At 43.6% G+C, this 16280-nt stretch overlaps 2 protein-coding genes across 5 annotated transcripts in view; one reads left to right on the top strand and one right to left on the bottom strand.

The window, feature by feature from the left end:
* The window catches only part of ZFR (zinc finger RNA binding protein), a 47472-nt gene extending 41985 nt beyond the window's left edge, over positions 1 to 5487 (bottom strand). For both annotated transcript variants that reach the window (XM_021554692.2, XM_021554693.2), the window contains exons 1-2: positions 5369 to 5487; positions 5081 to 5165 (exon numbers count right to left, since the gene is read on the bottom strand). In XM_021554692.2, coding sequence (XP_021410367.1) covers positions 5081 to 5165; positions 5369 to 5405 — 122 coding nt within the window. In that variant the 5' untranslated portion in view covers positions 5406 to 5487. The remainder of the gene's footprint in view (positions 1 to 5080; positions 5166 to 5368) is intronic.
* Positions 5488 to 12797: 7310 nt separating this feature from the next.
* The window catches only part of SUB1 (SUB1 regulator of transcription), an 80763-nt gene continuing 77280 nt past the window's right edge, over positions 12798 to 16280 (top strand). For all 3 annotated transcript variants that reach the window (XR_013341562.1, XM_031507448.1, XM_021554571.1), the window contains exons 1-2: positions 12798 to 12886; positions 14843 to 14915. Coding sequence is in view for 2 of the 3 variants with exons in the window: in XM_031507448.1 (XP_031363308.1) it covers positions 14844 to 14915 (72 nt within the window). In the remaining variant the exon portion in view is untranslated. The remainder of the gene's footprint in view (positions 12887 to 14842; positions 14916 to 16280) is intronic.

The raw sequence follows: 16280 nt of genomic DNA, 5'->3' as shown, positions 1-16280 counted from the left end.
ACTCCCAGTCAAGAACTTTTCAATTCCTTTGTTCTGCCAGTGAGCAGGTGCACAAGAAGCTGGATGGAAACATGGCCAGGAGAGCTGACCCGAACTGGACAAAGGGTCCATGCCATAGAACATCATGCATTCATGTATAAACTAGGGCGAGTTGGCCAGGAGCTGTGTATTGTTTCTGGAGAACAGGCTGAACACTAGTCAGCAGGGGATAAGCAATTGTGTTGTGCATTGCTTTCTCCTCTTAAGATTTATTCCCCCTAATCCCTTCACTACTACTATTACTTTTATTAGTATTAGAACTATAATTCATGTTATTGTACTTTCTTTTATTTCAACTATGAACTGTTCCTATCTCAATCCAGGGTGAGCAGGAAGTGAGCAAGAGGTTGTATAGTACCCCCCCACCCCAGAACTACGGGCTGGGGCTGAACAGCAACAACCCAGTACTCCTGAATTTTCCAACTCCAGTATCTACCACCTAAGCATCTATCAACCTGAACTTTTTAACCACTTCAAATATCAGTATTTAATGTTAAGACTTGGACAGATTTTAATTTCTTTTTCATGTGAAGGGTGACAAAGTATTTAAATGATTCACCATAGCCATGGAGCTGGGATTCCAGGAGACACAGTGACTTCTGTGCTCCACTGTCTTCTTAGTTTAAATTCTGCACCTGGGACAGGGCAACCCTGGATGTGTATATAAGACTGGGAAGGGAAGGAAAGGAAAGGATGGAAAGCTGTGTCACAGAAAGGGCCCTGGGGCTCCTGGTCAATGGTGAGTTGAACACGAGCCAGCAGTGTCCTGGCAGCCAGGAGGGCCAACCCTGTCCTGGGGGCATCAGGCACAGCATCAGCAGCCAGGAAGAGAGGGGATTGTCCTGCTCTGCTCTGCACTGGGGCAGCCTCACCTCGAGTGCTAGAGGCAGTTTTGGGTGTCACAATATTGTAAAGGTATTAACCTGTAAGACAGTGTCCACAGGCGGGCTATAAGGACGTTGAAGAGCCTGGAGGGGAAGCCATGTGAGGAGTGGCTGAGCTCATTTGGTCTGTTCAGCCAGGAGGAGACTGAGGGAGACCTCACTGTGGCCTTCAACATCCTCACAAGTGGAAGCAAAGGGGCAGACACTGATCTCTTCTCTGTGGTCACCAGCAAGAGGACTCAAGGGAAGAGACTCAAGTTGCGTTAGGAGAGGTTTGGTTTGAGTATCAGCAAAAGGTTTTTCCACCCAGAGGGTGGCTGGGCACTGGATCAGGCTCCCCAGGGAAGTGGTTACACTACCAAGCCTGACAGGGTTCCAGAAATATTTAAGACAATATTCTCAGGCACATTGTGTGATTCTTGGGGATGTCCTCTGTAAGGCCAGGAGTTAAGACTTTGATATTCCCTGTGGGTCCTTTTTAATTCAGGATATTCTATGATCCTATGATTCACTACTAATAACACAAAATAGAATACTGTCATTTTAAGGAACTGCAATTCAGAGTTTATACCAGTCTACAAGAAGTCTAGAATTAAATACAGAAACTTTCCTTAAAAGCACCTTTCAGCAATCACTATATAGAGCAATTTTTTCCTTTGAGTCTTCTGAGTGAGAGATCCACAACTGTGAATACTCTAATTCTGAGGGACCAGCTTATAAGCTGAATGCTCCCACATCTCTGTGGGCCCTGATGGGATTCACCCCAGAGTACTGAATGGGACAGCAGCTGTTACAGCAAGACCTCTCAATCATCTACTGAAGGCCTTAGGAGTCTGGGCAGGTCACTGCTGACTGGAAGCTTGCCAGTGTAATCCCCATTTACAAAGACATGAGGGAAGAAACAGAACTGGAGAATTATTAGTGTAATCTCAGCTCCTAGAAAAACTATGGAGATACTAAGTGCTACTGGAAGGTGAAAGCATTGTTAAAAAACATCTCCCACAATCAACACAGTTTCACAAAGGAAAGTCCTGTTTAACCAACCAGTCCTTCTATCATAAGGTCACTTGCATTCTGGATGAATGGAAGGCAGTGGATGCAGTTCCAGTTTGACTAAAGCAGCTAAAACTATCCCTCACAGCATCCTTTTCCAACAAGTTCTTCAGCTATGGGATGAGCAGATTCACAGTGCTCTCGCTGGACAGCAGCAAAGGGCTGTATTGAACAAGGCAACATCTGGCAACCAAGAGCTGGGTGCACCATTAGCAGCTTGGCTAATGATGCAAACTGAGCAATCCTGTGGATCCTCTTTAGGGAAAGAAGCCTTGGTGAGGGATCTAGAGATATTGGAGCATTGGGCAGACATTAATGGAGTGAAATTTACCAACTTCAGATGCTGGATTCGGTACCTGGGATGGGGTAATGCCAAGCACAGTGATGAAGTGGGAGAGGAGTGGCTGGACAGCTGCAGAGGGAGGTGGGGCTGGCTGGTGCTGTGCTCAGGGTGGGTCAGCAGTGCCCAGGCAGCCCCAAGGACAAACCCCATCCCAACAAACCCCATCCCAGAGCACTGAGCACGGCACAGCTGGCCCAGAGAGGGGATAGTCTCGCTGGGCCCTGCAGGTTGAGAAGGATGGCAAGGTCCTTGAAGGTGTCCCGAGGAGGAAAACAAAGCTGGTGGGAGGGCCGGAAACTGGTGGCTGAGGAATTTGGGCTTGTCTGGTCTGGGGAAAGGGAGGCTGAAGGGTGACCCCACTGCTCTCTGCAGCTTCCTGAACAGGGGAGGTGCCAAGCTCTCTTCCCTGTAATCCAGGGACAGGACATGAGGGAGCAGTTCACAGCTGCACAGAACTTTCCTGGCCATTAGGAGGCATTTCTCTAAAGAAAGGGTGGTCAAGCACTGCAACAGCTTCTAAAGAAGTGGTCAATGCCCCAGTCTGTCAGTGTTCAAAGGCATTTGGACAGTGCCCTTAACAACGTGCTGGAACTTGGCCAGCCCTGAGTGGGCAAGCAAGTGACTGGACAATGACTGGAGGTCCCTTCCAACTGAAAGAGTCTGTTCTATTCCTTGAAATTAAAGAGTCTACTTAGACTCTCTTCTTTCTGATGCAAAGTTTAGGCTTTTTATTTTCTCTGCATGTTTCCAGATGAAGACTTGATATATTTTGAGATATTCATACTCTAAGATATTACAAGAAAGGTGTGTATGCTAAAAAGAATTGCACAAATTTTTTAACTAAGTGCTGAATTCAATAAAATTCTGATTATTATCATTAGTGAGCACTGAGTCATCTAAAATTGCAGACTAATATTCTTCCAACATATCAGAATTTTTCACAGCCATTTTGGCAAGAGAGAACCTTTAAAAATGTGACTGATATTGTGTTTATTATGAAAATTTCTGTTTGTTCCTATAAAAAATGCAGTGTCAGAACTTCCAAATGGTGTATGTATAAAGAACTAAAGACTTAAACTGCAAGTGTAATTTTTTTCTCATAAAACAACTTGTTACTTTATGCAACTTTTTAAGAATCCATAGGTTAGCTCAGCATCCAGAAACACCTTTGATTTTTCAAGCTTTATGAGGCTCACCTATGCATTAAGAAGGCTGAAAAACATTTGTTTGTTTATTTATTGTCCTGGTTTCCAAGAACACAATTTTTTTATTCCTTGAACTGTCACTTCAAATACTTGAAAAAAATTTAAAGACTTGTTGTAAAATCAAATCTTACCATCTTCCCCTGCCACCACCATCTCCTTCTCAAATATACCGGAGTGGAAAACATTATTTGCAGCACTCTGTAAACACACCAGTAAGGACCTAACAAGGTCGTGTCTTCACTTCCAGATGTGGTAAACACACAAATCATTTATAGGATGTAGAGTCTTTAACAGACAGCAAGTTAAACAGTATCGTAAACTTATGATAGCAAATGAAAAAGGTTCTTTTGATTGGTTTTCCATTTTCTCAAAAACACACATAGGATCACCTATTAAACTTGATAGGTTTTCCAATTAGACAACTTCAAAGGAATTGTTCAGGATCTTTAGTCTAAAGATCACCTCAGCCCTTCAATAAAAGATGATTTTCAAAATTCATCTGCACTTCGAAACTGCAGACATACAGATCTTAGCTTATTATTCACTTAACCATTATACTTAAAAGGAAGTTCTATATATATGTCCCCTATATTCACTATAACCATCATGTAAAATGTAAACACATACACGCACTGTGAGCACCCAAAGGAACTAGAAGATTAGCTAAATTTAATCCTCTATTAAACACCAGAGTAAATTAAATTCAATGTACTTCACATTCATTTCCATGAAAAAAATCAATGGAAAAAACTGAGTTATTCCCAGACCTCCACAAAAGTGCACATTCCTAATATTATATAAGGCATGCAATTTTTATTAGGTATAGCACACCTCTGCATTAATTTGTTAATAATCTCTGATGCATTTCCTTTATTCTTTTGGGTTTTATTTTATTCACCACAACTTAGGCATTGAGGAAGGTCTTTATTGCAGATTTATGGAATGAGCAACATAAGATTCAAATGTAGACTTTAAGGTGTCACTCCAATACAAGCCAAAATTGCAAAGATGCTCCTGGCTGTAGTTAGCAAGTTAAGTAATATGATGTCAGAAATTACACCTGTCCACTTTCTTAGACACATTAATAATAACATTACTTCAATTGGATTAAGTCCCCTGCTATTTTCCATTGCTCCATCTTTCACTGATCCATCCAGTCTCCCTTAGGCTGGTTTTCAACCCATGTCAGAAGGGATTCTGGGCTCCCACAGTGACAACAAAGCTTTGGGGAGCAAGGCCAGTGCTCCCCGAAGCTGAGGCAGGAGATGGGCCTGGAGGCGGCACACGGTGACTCGCCGGCGCTGCTGACTGACTGACTGCAAGTGGCCATTTTAATCTAAGGGCCTGGGGACCCGATGCTGCTGCTGATCATCCTCCTCCTCCTCCTCGGCGGTGGCCGGCCCCACCTCCCACCCCCAGGCACACAGGGAGATGAGAACACACAGCCGCGGGTCCGAGCACAACCCACGGCACGGGGCAAGGGGCGGGAGTGGCCCAGGGTCCCGGCCGGGCAGCGGGGCCCTGGGGGGGTCCCGGGGAGTCGCGGCGGTGCTCACCTGTACTGGGCAGCAGCCCCGCTGTGGGTGAATCCAAAGTAGTTGCCGGTGGCCATTTTGGCATCTTCCCCCAGCCGGCTGGGCACTGCGGCGGCGGCGACCGAGGGGCGGCGGCGGCGGGGGCCATGACAGGAGGCCCGGCGAGAGGAGGCGGTGGGGAAAGAACGAGACACACAGAGGGACAAGGGAGAGAGACAGCGCGGGAGCGCCGGGTCAGAATCGGCGCCTCAGGAACGACCCCCGCCCGTCGCCCTCTCCCCAAGCACGGACACGCCGAGCACCGCTTACCATAGGTGAACGAAACTACCGGGCATATGGGAATCATGAGTCCGGCCTGGCAGCGACGACGGCGGCGGGTGAACTCTCAACTCTCCCCCCCCTCCCGCCTCCTCCTCCCGCTCGCTCCCTTCCCCCACCCACCCACCGACGGCGACAACGGCGACAACGGCGGAGTGCGGCCGGGCCGGCTCCGGTTGCGCAGGCGCGGGATGTGCGCGGGGGCCGTTGGGAGACGTAGTCCGATCGCAGCCGGGTTCCCGTTCAAGGAACAGGGAGCAGCCTGCGCCCCTGGGACCATGTGCGCAGGCGCGGGATGTGCGCAGGAGCCGCTGGGAGCTGTAGTCCTGCTGGCCGGCCATGGGGAGCCGCGCTCGGGGCGCCCATAGGGCACATTCACGCATAGACATAAATATGTGTATACGGTGTGCAGAACCCGCCGTAGCTCCTGTGTGCTTACTGCACATGCAGCGCTGCGACAGCCTCACCCACACCAGGCCCATTCTTGTGACTTTTCCAGAAGCCAGCAGTCCGTGAGATCACTCCTGAAACGCTCTAGGCAGCACATTGTGGCCAGTGCAGTGACCTCCCGATCAAAGGCACCGAAAGAGCGTCCGTTCCCCATGGCTCTGCCGCTCCTTCCGGCAAATCCTGCCCTCTGAGCATCAGATGTCCCCCAAAACTCTGAACAAAGCAAAACTATTATGCTTAAATACTTTCATCCCATTTATGTATTTTGCTTGTGCTACAATGTGCATAATTCATAAACTAATCAAGGCTTATAAAACTATTAATAAACACAAGATACAGTAAAAAGTAAATTTCATATATAATTTTATTTTCTGTAATTTAAGCCTTGTTTTTTGTAATCAAAATATACCTGTTTGGGATGTCCTCTTGCAGTCCTAACAAAAGCAGGGATTCCCACACCCCACAATAGCTGTGGTCATCAGCAGTAGGACTGCAAGGATATTATTCTTCATAAAAGATGAAAGTACTTTCTCATCTCATAGCTTACATTATTGCAGCTGCAGATGAATTACAGCTATTTCCAATGCCAACCATCCTTCCCAATTAACTGAACATAATTTTTTGGTAATTTTTATTAATTTTGCATAGCACCTGAATATTACTGTACCTCCTGTTCGTTCTTGTCCTAATCAAGCACAACAGTAAAAGAAATCTTCGTGGTTCTATCCAAAGTGCTTTTCTGGGAAGAAAGTGGCTACTGGGTGAATATTTAGTTGCTGTAAATTAGGAAAGAAAAGCCTTAATCCATAGTTCCATGGGACAGTACTCAAGGAGAAGACTCTACAGAAACCTTCTGTAGAATAACTTAGAGGATATGACCTCTGTCATGAAAATCTCAATTGACTCAGGATATACAAATTATAAATAGATTTATGATTTACATAAATGCCTATATCTATCCTTACTTCTGTTAAATATTGTTCATAATTAGACCACTGGATCATGCAACTTGGACAAGAAGACAAACTTTTTTTGTTCCTCTGTCTTTCAAGTTTTTTCAGTTATACCTTCAAGTATCCTGATAAATAGACACTATTCAATACATGTTTCATTAAAAATATAAGCATCTATACACACACAGACATTCACATACCTATTATCACTGCATCACTAAAGCTATTTTTTGCAAAGTAGGTAGGCCTGCTATTTTTATGAGATGAACTTTATGAACGTCACAGAATGACAGAATCAGATTGGCTGGGGTTGGAAGGGACTTTAAGGATCCTCTGATTCCAACTCCCCTTCCATTGACAGGAACACTTTTCACTAGTCCTGGTTGCTCAGAGCCCCATCTAACCTGTCCTGGACTTTGTCACGGATGAGGCACCCACAACTTTCCTGGGCAACCTTTGCAGTGCAATATCGCTCTCACAGTAAAGAAGTTCTTTCTCATATCTAAGCTAAACCCACTCAGTTTGAAACCATTCCCCTTTGTTCTGTCTCTCCAGGCTCTTCTAAACAGCCTCTCTCCATTGTTCCTGTAGCCTCCCTTCTGGAAGGCCCCAATTAGGTCACCTCAAAGCCTTCCCTTCCCCATGCTGAACAAACCAAATTCAGTCACCCATTCCTCATAGGGGTGGTGCTCCAATTCCTCTGATCAACTCAGTGATGCTCCTGTGGACTCTCTCCACAGATGTATATCAACAGTATTAATATATACTACTATTGATATGTATTGTATGATAATGTTCCAAATAAACTTGGAATATTTACCCTCTTTTCAACTTTGTCTCCATGAAAAACAAACAAACAGAAAAAAACCCCAACAAAAATGCAAGGCTTTCTTACTCACAACTGAGATTTTTGACTTAGGTTTCATAACTTTTCTTCATCCAAGTAGTTTCTAGTAGTTAAAATTAAAATACTACACCCTTTATGTTATGATTTCAGCCCTGCATATTTCTGAGCATAAGCTCCCATCTGGCAGCCCAATGCACCTGCAATTTCAGGAGAAGTTTCAGGTTACTTTCCTGTGTGAATTTTGCATTTTGAGTGCACATATAACTTTGAAAAGACTATAGCATAGTTTATGAGAAGTCATTTTTAAATGGGACAAAAAAAAAAAAAAAAAATCCAAGGTTTCCTTTCTCCTTGGGAAAAATACCTGAAAACACTAGTATTATACAGGTCTTTCCCCCAGCAGTTTCCTAATAAGAGCCTGATGCTTCCTGGTGACTTTGTGAACCATTATATAACATCTATTTCTGCTACTACTAGCTTGCAGGATCAGATTCATGGTCTATACTTAAAAAACCTCAGTGTGTTATAAAACAAGATTCTATATCCTTAAGACATCAGATTGCTTCAAAGTTAAACCAATACCAAATTCAGATTAGATTCTTAAGGGCATTTTGACATTTACTGATTTCTATATCTTTAAATGGAAGGAAAATATATGGAATGATAAAATGCAAGCTGTGGCACATGGAGAAAGACAAAAAAAAAGCTTTAGTCAAACATGGAAAAGGTTTTTTTTTTTTAATAGGAAAAAGAAACTTCTCTATCCCTAATCCTAATAAGATTACAGAAGAACAGCCAGGAAGTTCCAGAATGAAAACGTATGCTGGAACACAAATCTTTAATTTGGAATGATATACAACAGATACTCTATCTGTGTAAAGTTCAAAGTGTCTAAAAATATCACAGACAAAAATGGCAAGCAAGCTAGCATTCAGGAAAACACATTTTTGACCTTCATTTCAACTGTATGAGAAGAGATCTCCAAAATATGCTGAGAAGAAGAAAGTAATACAATAACAAGCAAGTGTCATCAATTCTACTATTTTACTTTAATATCCGAAGATACATGTGATAATGCCTCTGCTGCTGCCACAGGACTGTAAAACTGCAACTGAAACACAATAGGGAAAACTTTTTTTTTTTTTAAATCTCAAGATTTGCTAAGTAAGATTAGTTAAGATTTCTTGGAGGCAGCCTTCCACTTTACATAAAAACAGGCTCTCAGCCAGCCTTTGAGTGCCCACCAGAGGGCAGGGCCACGCAGCAGAAGGTGAAAGCTTTTCAACACAGCACAGACCATGTTAACAAAAGCTGCTCTTATTTCCCGAAAAGGTAATTTAAGACTTAGTGCTCTCTTTGTAAATGCTCTAGATTGAAAGAGATTTACAATCAGCATATGGAGACCAGTGCTATCTTCTCACCTGGAAATTATTTCAGATAGCTAGAAAGACAAGAAATTCACCAGCTTATCAACTTTCTTATTGTAGAGTGAAATTACATTTTTTTTAAGCAGTAAAGACTCCACATTTTTGAATTATTAAAGCAAAAAAAGTGTTACTTTTAATGACGGGGTTTAGACGTTGTACAGTGACCATAACAACAGACCTATTAAACCACTGATGGAAGTTATTACTATTTAGGTTACTAAATTGCAACATTAAAAAATCCCCGCTTCTCAAGCATAATAGAAAGTTATGCTAGTATTGATGTGAACTCAAATTACATGATACACATGTGAGACAAACCAGTTCCAGTTCCACAAACAAAACCACTGTGTGGTAGCATCCCTTACTCTTTCTTTCCTGACACTTTAATAAAACTACTGCCAATATTATAAGCTAACCTCCCCTTTCATGGCAGGTTTATTCTTCGACCTTTTAAACTAGTAAGAACATGCACCAAATCTTTAAAAGCTGTCCCACTTAAGGTTTGCCCCAAAATGCTTTTCTTGCTAGCGCTACTGCTTCTAACTAGAGGAGTCATCTTTGCAGTTAGTAATTGCTATGTGATCAGAAGCCCTAGCATGTATTTTTCAGCATTCCCATTCAAATCTGCATGCTAAAATCTCTTACTGAAGAAAAAACTAATGCTTCAACATTCTTCTCTGCCGAGGACATGTGGGATATGAAATGAGGCAAACAGGCAGTAACTAGAAGAATTTAAGCCCTTTTAAGGCAGCTACAGAAGGAAAGCATCTGATGAAGGAACAAACTCGTTACAAAAGTCTATTTTAAGCTTAGAAAGTGAACTATACCCCTTGGGGGGATAGATGACTCACTCAGAAGGTAACAGCAGAGATTTACCTTGGAAACATTATGGCTCCTTTCCCACTGTTCTACAGCCAGCATTTTTTCTTAGTAGCTTTTTTCTTCTCTTCTAAATAGAGTAAAATATAGTGAAGGTAATTCACCAAAAGCTCAAACCACCGTTACGCTCAATGACCAGAATATTTCTCAAAGAAATGTATCATTCCTTACAAGCAGAATATGAAATCCTAGTTGCTGCAAAACTTCCCTTCCCCTCATTGACCTGCTATTTAGGAATTCAGCTATAAAAGCAAACTTGGTGCTTGCTTTGGAGGAAATACTGCAGGTGAGAGAAATTAACTCATTAAGAGCCAGCAGAAAATGTTTCTTTTAGTATGTTCCATTTATGTAAATTGAAAGAATCGATTAAAAATGCATAAAGAATTGTTGATTTTAATAAACAATTCCTTGATGATTTGATTAAAACCTGAACATTCTTTGTGTACCAAGTCTTGACCTGTAAGAAAGCAAAGCAAAGCAAAGCATATAAAGTTCAGGGATTACAAACACCTGAACTCTTATTATGCTTCTAACATGAAAAGTTAGTGTCAATTAGTTGAAAAAAGTAAATTATTTTTTTTACAACTTAATAGTCCTTATTTTGAGGTGATCTTGTTGCTGGAGTTAAACATTAAGTGTTATGCTCTATCTGTTCGTCTTCTACAACTACATGGCTTGACAAGCCAGGTGCTGGTGCAGTGGTGATGATTACTATATCCCCTGCATATCATTTACTGTCCTTTGACCTGTTTGTATAAACAACTGTATTTTTATCTTTCAAAGGTCAGAGATGTAGTAAGAATTGTATCTTTTTCTAATTTTCTTCTCATTTTGTGATCTACATGACATTGTGAAACTGCAAGCTATCAAGGATTATTTAGATTTGTAGACTTCCTATTTCCTGCTATTAATGTGAAGAAGTGAAAGCTACTTCTCACAGCAAAAGCCAGTTTACTTTATTATGAGGGCTCTAAGGACCTCATGAATCCCCTCTGAAAACCTCATTGACCACCTCCTTTGATTACTTTTTCAGAAACACTGCTTAGAACTTGCAGCTGCTTATGTTGATTTTGGAGGATTATTCCCTCTAGAAACATTACATTTATCTTTCTGGTCCATATTAATAAACAGAGATCTTTGCAATTAAAAAAAAGCCATAGACCTTTGCTTTTCAACACTTTATTAATAATTATGAAGGCTGGTCAACCACTACCTCACTCAGCCTGTATCAATTTTATCTGGAATCTAGGCCTGGGATTACAGTCCACTTCCTATTTTTTATGGTTTGCTTGCACTTTTTACAAAAAGCTTGTACTCACATGGTAGCAAAAGCATAAGTCTAGAGTTAGTAAGAATGAGAAAAGGACTGAACTTGTACTGGGTGTCTGAAGAATTGTCATTGCTCACAACACATGATCCATTGCTGCAAACAGTGATCAACAAATAGGAGCAAGCTGTGTTAGTTTTGTGTGAATCATGACTGGGTTTTAATATTAATAATAGCATTAAATTAATTATATTCATTATATATTAATAACATTACATTAATCATAAACTGAAAGGCTCAAGAGGTAAGTTGACAGGTAAGAGGTAACACAGAAGAGATTTCATGAAGGCACTTGGTGCTTTGACAGCATGCCTGGCCTATTGCAATCTGCAAAGGCTGCTAAAAATCGCCTCTTACAAAGCTGAAGGCCCCTTTCTCGCCTCCCTTCTATTTTGGTGTGTCTCAGAAATAGAACTCATTTAGGTAAACTAAGCCCTGTCAAACCCTCCTCAGCAGGGTGCTCTGGATCCATCACCGTGTGAACACGCTACAGAGAAAAATCAGCATTGCCAGTATGTTTTGAAGGCTCTTTATTTGCACAACTTTTAAAATGTAGGTGTTTAAAAGAGGCGCTGAGACAGCTTTAACCTTCCATCCCCGGTGCTCCATCCCCGTGGCGCCTGCCCGGACAGGTGCCCTGCTGCTGCCTGGTCTCCAGCTACAGATCTCCGCGGTGAGAGAAGGAAACCCGGGGCACCGGTGGCAGGAGGGTGATCCGGTGGCAGAAGGGGAAGCATCAGAAGGGGAAGCATCGGGAGGGGAAGCATCGGGAGGGGAAGCATCGGGAGGGGCGCCCCAGCTGCGGTTTCGCTATGCAAAGCCAGCGCAGCCACAGCCCGCCTCACGCCACTGCCCGCGCGGCTCCGAGCGGCCTCGAGGAACTGCTGCAGAGCGTGAAAAAACCCTGCTATTTATAAATTATTGTAGGGTTTTATTTTCAGTCTTGAGAAGACTGAGGGGATACTACAGAGAACGACAGAATCAATTAGGAAAAGACGTTTGAGACCACCAAGTCCAACTTACAACTCAATACCACCAGGTCAATCAGACCATGGCACCAAGTGCCATGTCCAGTTTTTCTAGCCCATACTATTGTGTTTCTGTGAGGAAATTCTTCCTAATGTCCATCGCAGTCTACAGCTCCCTCACGAGGGGAAGCGAAGGGGCAGGTTTAGATCTTTTCACGCTCGTGGCCAGCGACAGGATTCGATGGCGAGTAAGGGGAGGTTTAGGCCGGATACCAGGAAAAGGTTTTTCACTCAGAAGGTGGTAGGGCGCTAAAACAGTCTCCCCAGAGGGGTGATCACAGCACCAATAAGTGTTCGGACAACACTCTCAGGCACAGGGTATGACTCTTGGGGTGCCCTGCGCAGGGCCAGGAGCTCGAGTCGATGTCCTCTGCGGGTGCCTGCCAGCTCGGGATTTTCTGAGATCCCGCAAAGTCGCGTTTCCGGCACTACGATCCCGTCCGCGCCCCTCAGGGGAGGCGGGAACGGGCGACGCCGGGGGCCGCGTCCCCTTTAAAGCCGCCCCCGCCGCCCCACGTGAGCGGCCCGGGGCGGGCGTTCCGAGCCGCGTCAGTTCCGCCTGTGTCGCGCTGCGGAGGAGCCACGCGCGGAGCAGGACGTGAGTGCTGGCTCCCCTCGCGCGCCCCCGCCGCGCCGCCATTTTCTCCCGCGCGCCCCTTCCCACAGCCCCCGCCCTCACCGCCGCGGCACATCCCGGCCCGAACGGGGCAGCCGCGGACGGGTGGCGCCGAGGCGAGCCTTCCCCTTGTTCCTCGAGTGCCCGCGGTGCCCAGCGGGAGGGATACCCCGCTGTGGAGCGGGAGGAGCGAGCGGCCGCGGCCCGGGGGAGCTGCCATGTTGGGGGGCACAGAGTCGGGTAGAGGGATAAGATGGCGCCCGGCCGCGCTACCCCCGCGTCGGGGGCCGGGGGTAGACCTGGCCCGCTGGCGACCCCTGGCCCGCTGTTTTCTGTGCTGTCCTTTTCCTCCGCCCGGCCACGGGTAGCCCGCAGTCCCTTCGCTGCTGCCCTGCCCCGGGAAGACTTGAACGTTCTCGCCCCCTGCTCCCTCGCCCCCATCCTTGTTCGGGTCTCGACTTATCCTCGGGGGAAGACACGAGCCGTGGAAAAGAGGAATAGGGGAGGAAAATGGCGGCTGGGATCCGCCTACCTGGAGTTCCCGACTCGTCTTCCTTACCTTTCGACGCCCTCCCTTGGCCTGGCTCTTCGCATCCCCCTGGCCGGCGCTGCGGTGTCTCCTAACGCTCGGCCTCTCCCGGGGGGCACCCACCCCCCCCACATCCCTTTTTACTCCGGTTTTCGCCCACACCTTCCTCCATGTTGTTCTTTTTTACGTTCCATGTGGTCCCCGGGGTCATCCCCCCGAACGTCGTTTGGCTCGCCGACTCAGTGTCGTCCCTTTGCTTATTTTCACATTGTCCCAGTCCAGCTCTCCTTTGCCTCCATCCTAGACCGTGGCTTGTGTTTCCTCACACCCTGTATACTGTGCAGTGCTGCAGCTTCCGTCCTTGTGCTACAAGCTATTTCCACAGGTCTTGCCCTGCTTTAGGACTGCGTTGATCCATTAGCATTATTTGGACGCTGGTTTGGTTATTTTGTCTTATAGTTTTTGGTGGGTTTTTTTTGGTGTTTTTTTTTTTGCTGGTTTGTTTGTTGTTTTTTCACTTTCCGTTTAAATACACTGTTACTACTTCCCCCCCCCCCCCCCCCCCCCCGAGGTACATTGTAACACTATCTTCGCCTGTCCTAGCTGAGGTTTGTATTGTACAGTTTCAGGGATGCTTAATTTTAGTCTAAAAGACCAAATGAGGTGTACACTTGTTACAAAGAGTTTCTAGCAGCAGGGAAGATGCGTAACTGCTATATCTAACCACATGTTTGCATACTAGGGTGACATGCAAGTACACCTGGCAGCATGCATTCAAGGAATGCTTAATATCTGCTTGTCTGGTGAATTAGTAGTCTCCAGTGATTGTTGTGTTGAAGTTGCAGTGAAAATATTAATTGCAGTGCTGCAGCTCTTTTTATCTGAGGTGTATTTCAGACTGTTAGATTATAGGTGGAAGCTCGCACGTCCATGTGTGTGACAATTGTGCAGTGTGTTGCTTCTAAATCCAGCTGGGTGAAATGCCCATGCCAGAGTATAGATACTGCTTGAGTGTTAATAATTCATGTTTGTGGATGTAATAGAATGGATTCAGTTGGAGGCCAGTATTGGATTCTGTATTTTACATTGTGGATTTTGCCATGTCCAGGGGTATATGAAAATTGTGAAAAATCATTCTGCTGTAGACAGTTCAGAAGCCAAACCACTGCATTTAATGTGCTCTAAATGTATTTTCATGCAGTTGCAGCAAAAAGAGGAAGAGATATAAGAGGGAAGAGTGCTTGATATTGCATCTGTAGTGCATATCAAAGCTTAAATGAAAAGGCAGGAAAATCTTTAGGAGGGCTTGAAGAAGATGAGCCAGTACAAACAGGTTTGAAGAATGCTTTCCAGCCAAAATAGAATGTCATTCCTTATATAGTGTTTTCATGTTATTTTTCTTTTCCCAGAATGCCTAAATCAAAGGAACTTGTATCTTCAAGCTCATCTGCCAGTGATTCAGATAGTGAAGTTGACGAAAAGGTGAACAATACATACAATTCGTTACTGTATTAACTCTTTTCTTTCAGGCTGGGGTTAAGAAATTAGGTGAGCATTATCCCACAACATGCATGTCATTCTGTATGATTTATCAGACTTATAAGAAACTTTCTCTTCCACCCACCTCAACAACTACAACAAAAACCAAACAACCCACCTTCCAAGTGTGGGTGGATTGCATAATTTTTTCCCTGAAGAAAAGTTTTTTTCTTTAGTTGCAGTGTGTTCTATTCATGCCATTCCATATGATAATTGCAAATGCTCTGTGATTCTTTGCTGCTTTGTGGCAAGCTTCTGAACGCTTCAACTGCTCTGGTGGCAAGAATTTGAACTTGAGAACATGCCTACAGCCACCCTCTGCCATTTTAATATATGGATTACTTCTCCCTAAGAAAAATCTGCACTTGCCCTGTGCTTCTTGTGTCAATTGCTTACTTTGTTTGCATGGTTTTTTTTCCCCTGCTTCATTTTTTTATTTGCTCTTAACACCATCTGCTAGTTTCTCATGTAAAAGCTGAGCCAACCTGAGTGTCTTTGAGTTGCTAAATTTTAAGATGACTGTTGTAAATGTATAAATCAAATGTTTGCATTTAATTTAAATAGTTATTTAAGTTAGACGTTTGTATAGGTGTACCAATCATTTTGAACAAAAGCAAAATTATTCTAGAAATCAAAGTGATTTAGAAAAAACTAGTTAATTTATCTTTTTTAAGAAATGCTAGGTGGTAACACAGACACCAGATCTTTTAACATAGTACATTGAGAGATCTGGTTTCCTATTTCTACATTAGTAGAAATAGTAACTTTGTAGCTTCTCTGTAATCTGATTTACAGGTGATATTGTCTGAATGCTTTAAAAAGTTGCATAATTTATCATGCTGTGGGCAGTGATTAGATGCTTATTAAAAAAAAAAAATGGTCTGGGAGAGGTGGTTTCCATATTTTTTTGTTACCTTGCTAATTATCTTAATGAGTAATTTTTCCAGATTAATTACTATCTTATATATGCGGGTTTTTTTTTTTTTGAGCGTTGCAAGCTGTTCTCTGCTTTCTTTTCCCATTTGGTAGAATGAAAAATGCCATTTCAATCAGATTTAATTTTTTTATTAAAACTACTGAACCAACAGTGTTACTGTGCAGAAAGAGAACGATTTTAGAAAAGTATTTTGATCTTATTAAATTCTCATGAAAGCCAAAGTATTACTTCACTGAGAACAGAACCAGGCTAATTTTGAACTTTTTAAATTCTGGTCTAAATTTATAGTATTGAATTCCTGTCTTCACAGCAAGAAGGTGATAAAAGTGCATTGCTTGGTAGTAGGCTGTGACATACGGTGTAAATTTATC

Source organism: Lonchura striata, chromosome Z (assembly GCF_046129695.1).
Source record: "Lonchura striata isolate bLonStr1 chromosome Z, bLonStr1.mat, whole genome shotgun sequence".
Taxonomy (NCBI): Eukaryota; Metazoa; Chordata; class Aves; order Passeriformes; family Estrildidae; genus Lonchura; species Lonchura striata.
This window is presented reverse-complemented; position numbering and strand designations above follow the sequence as displayed.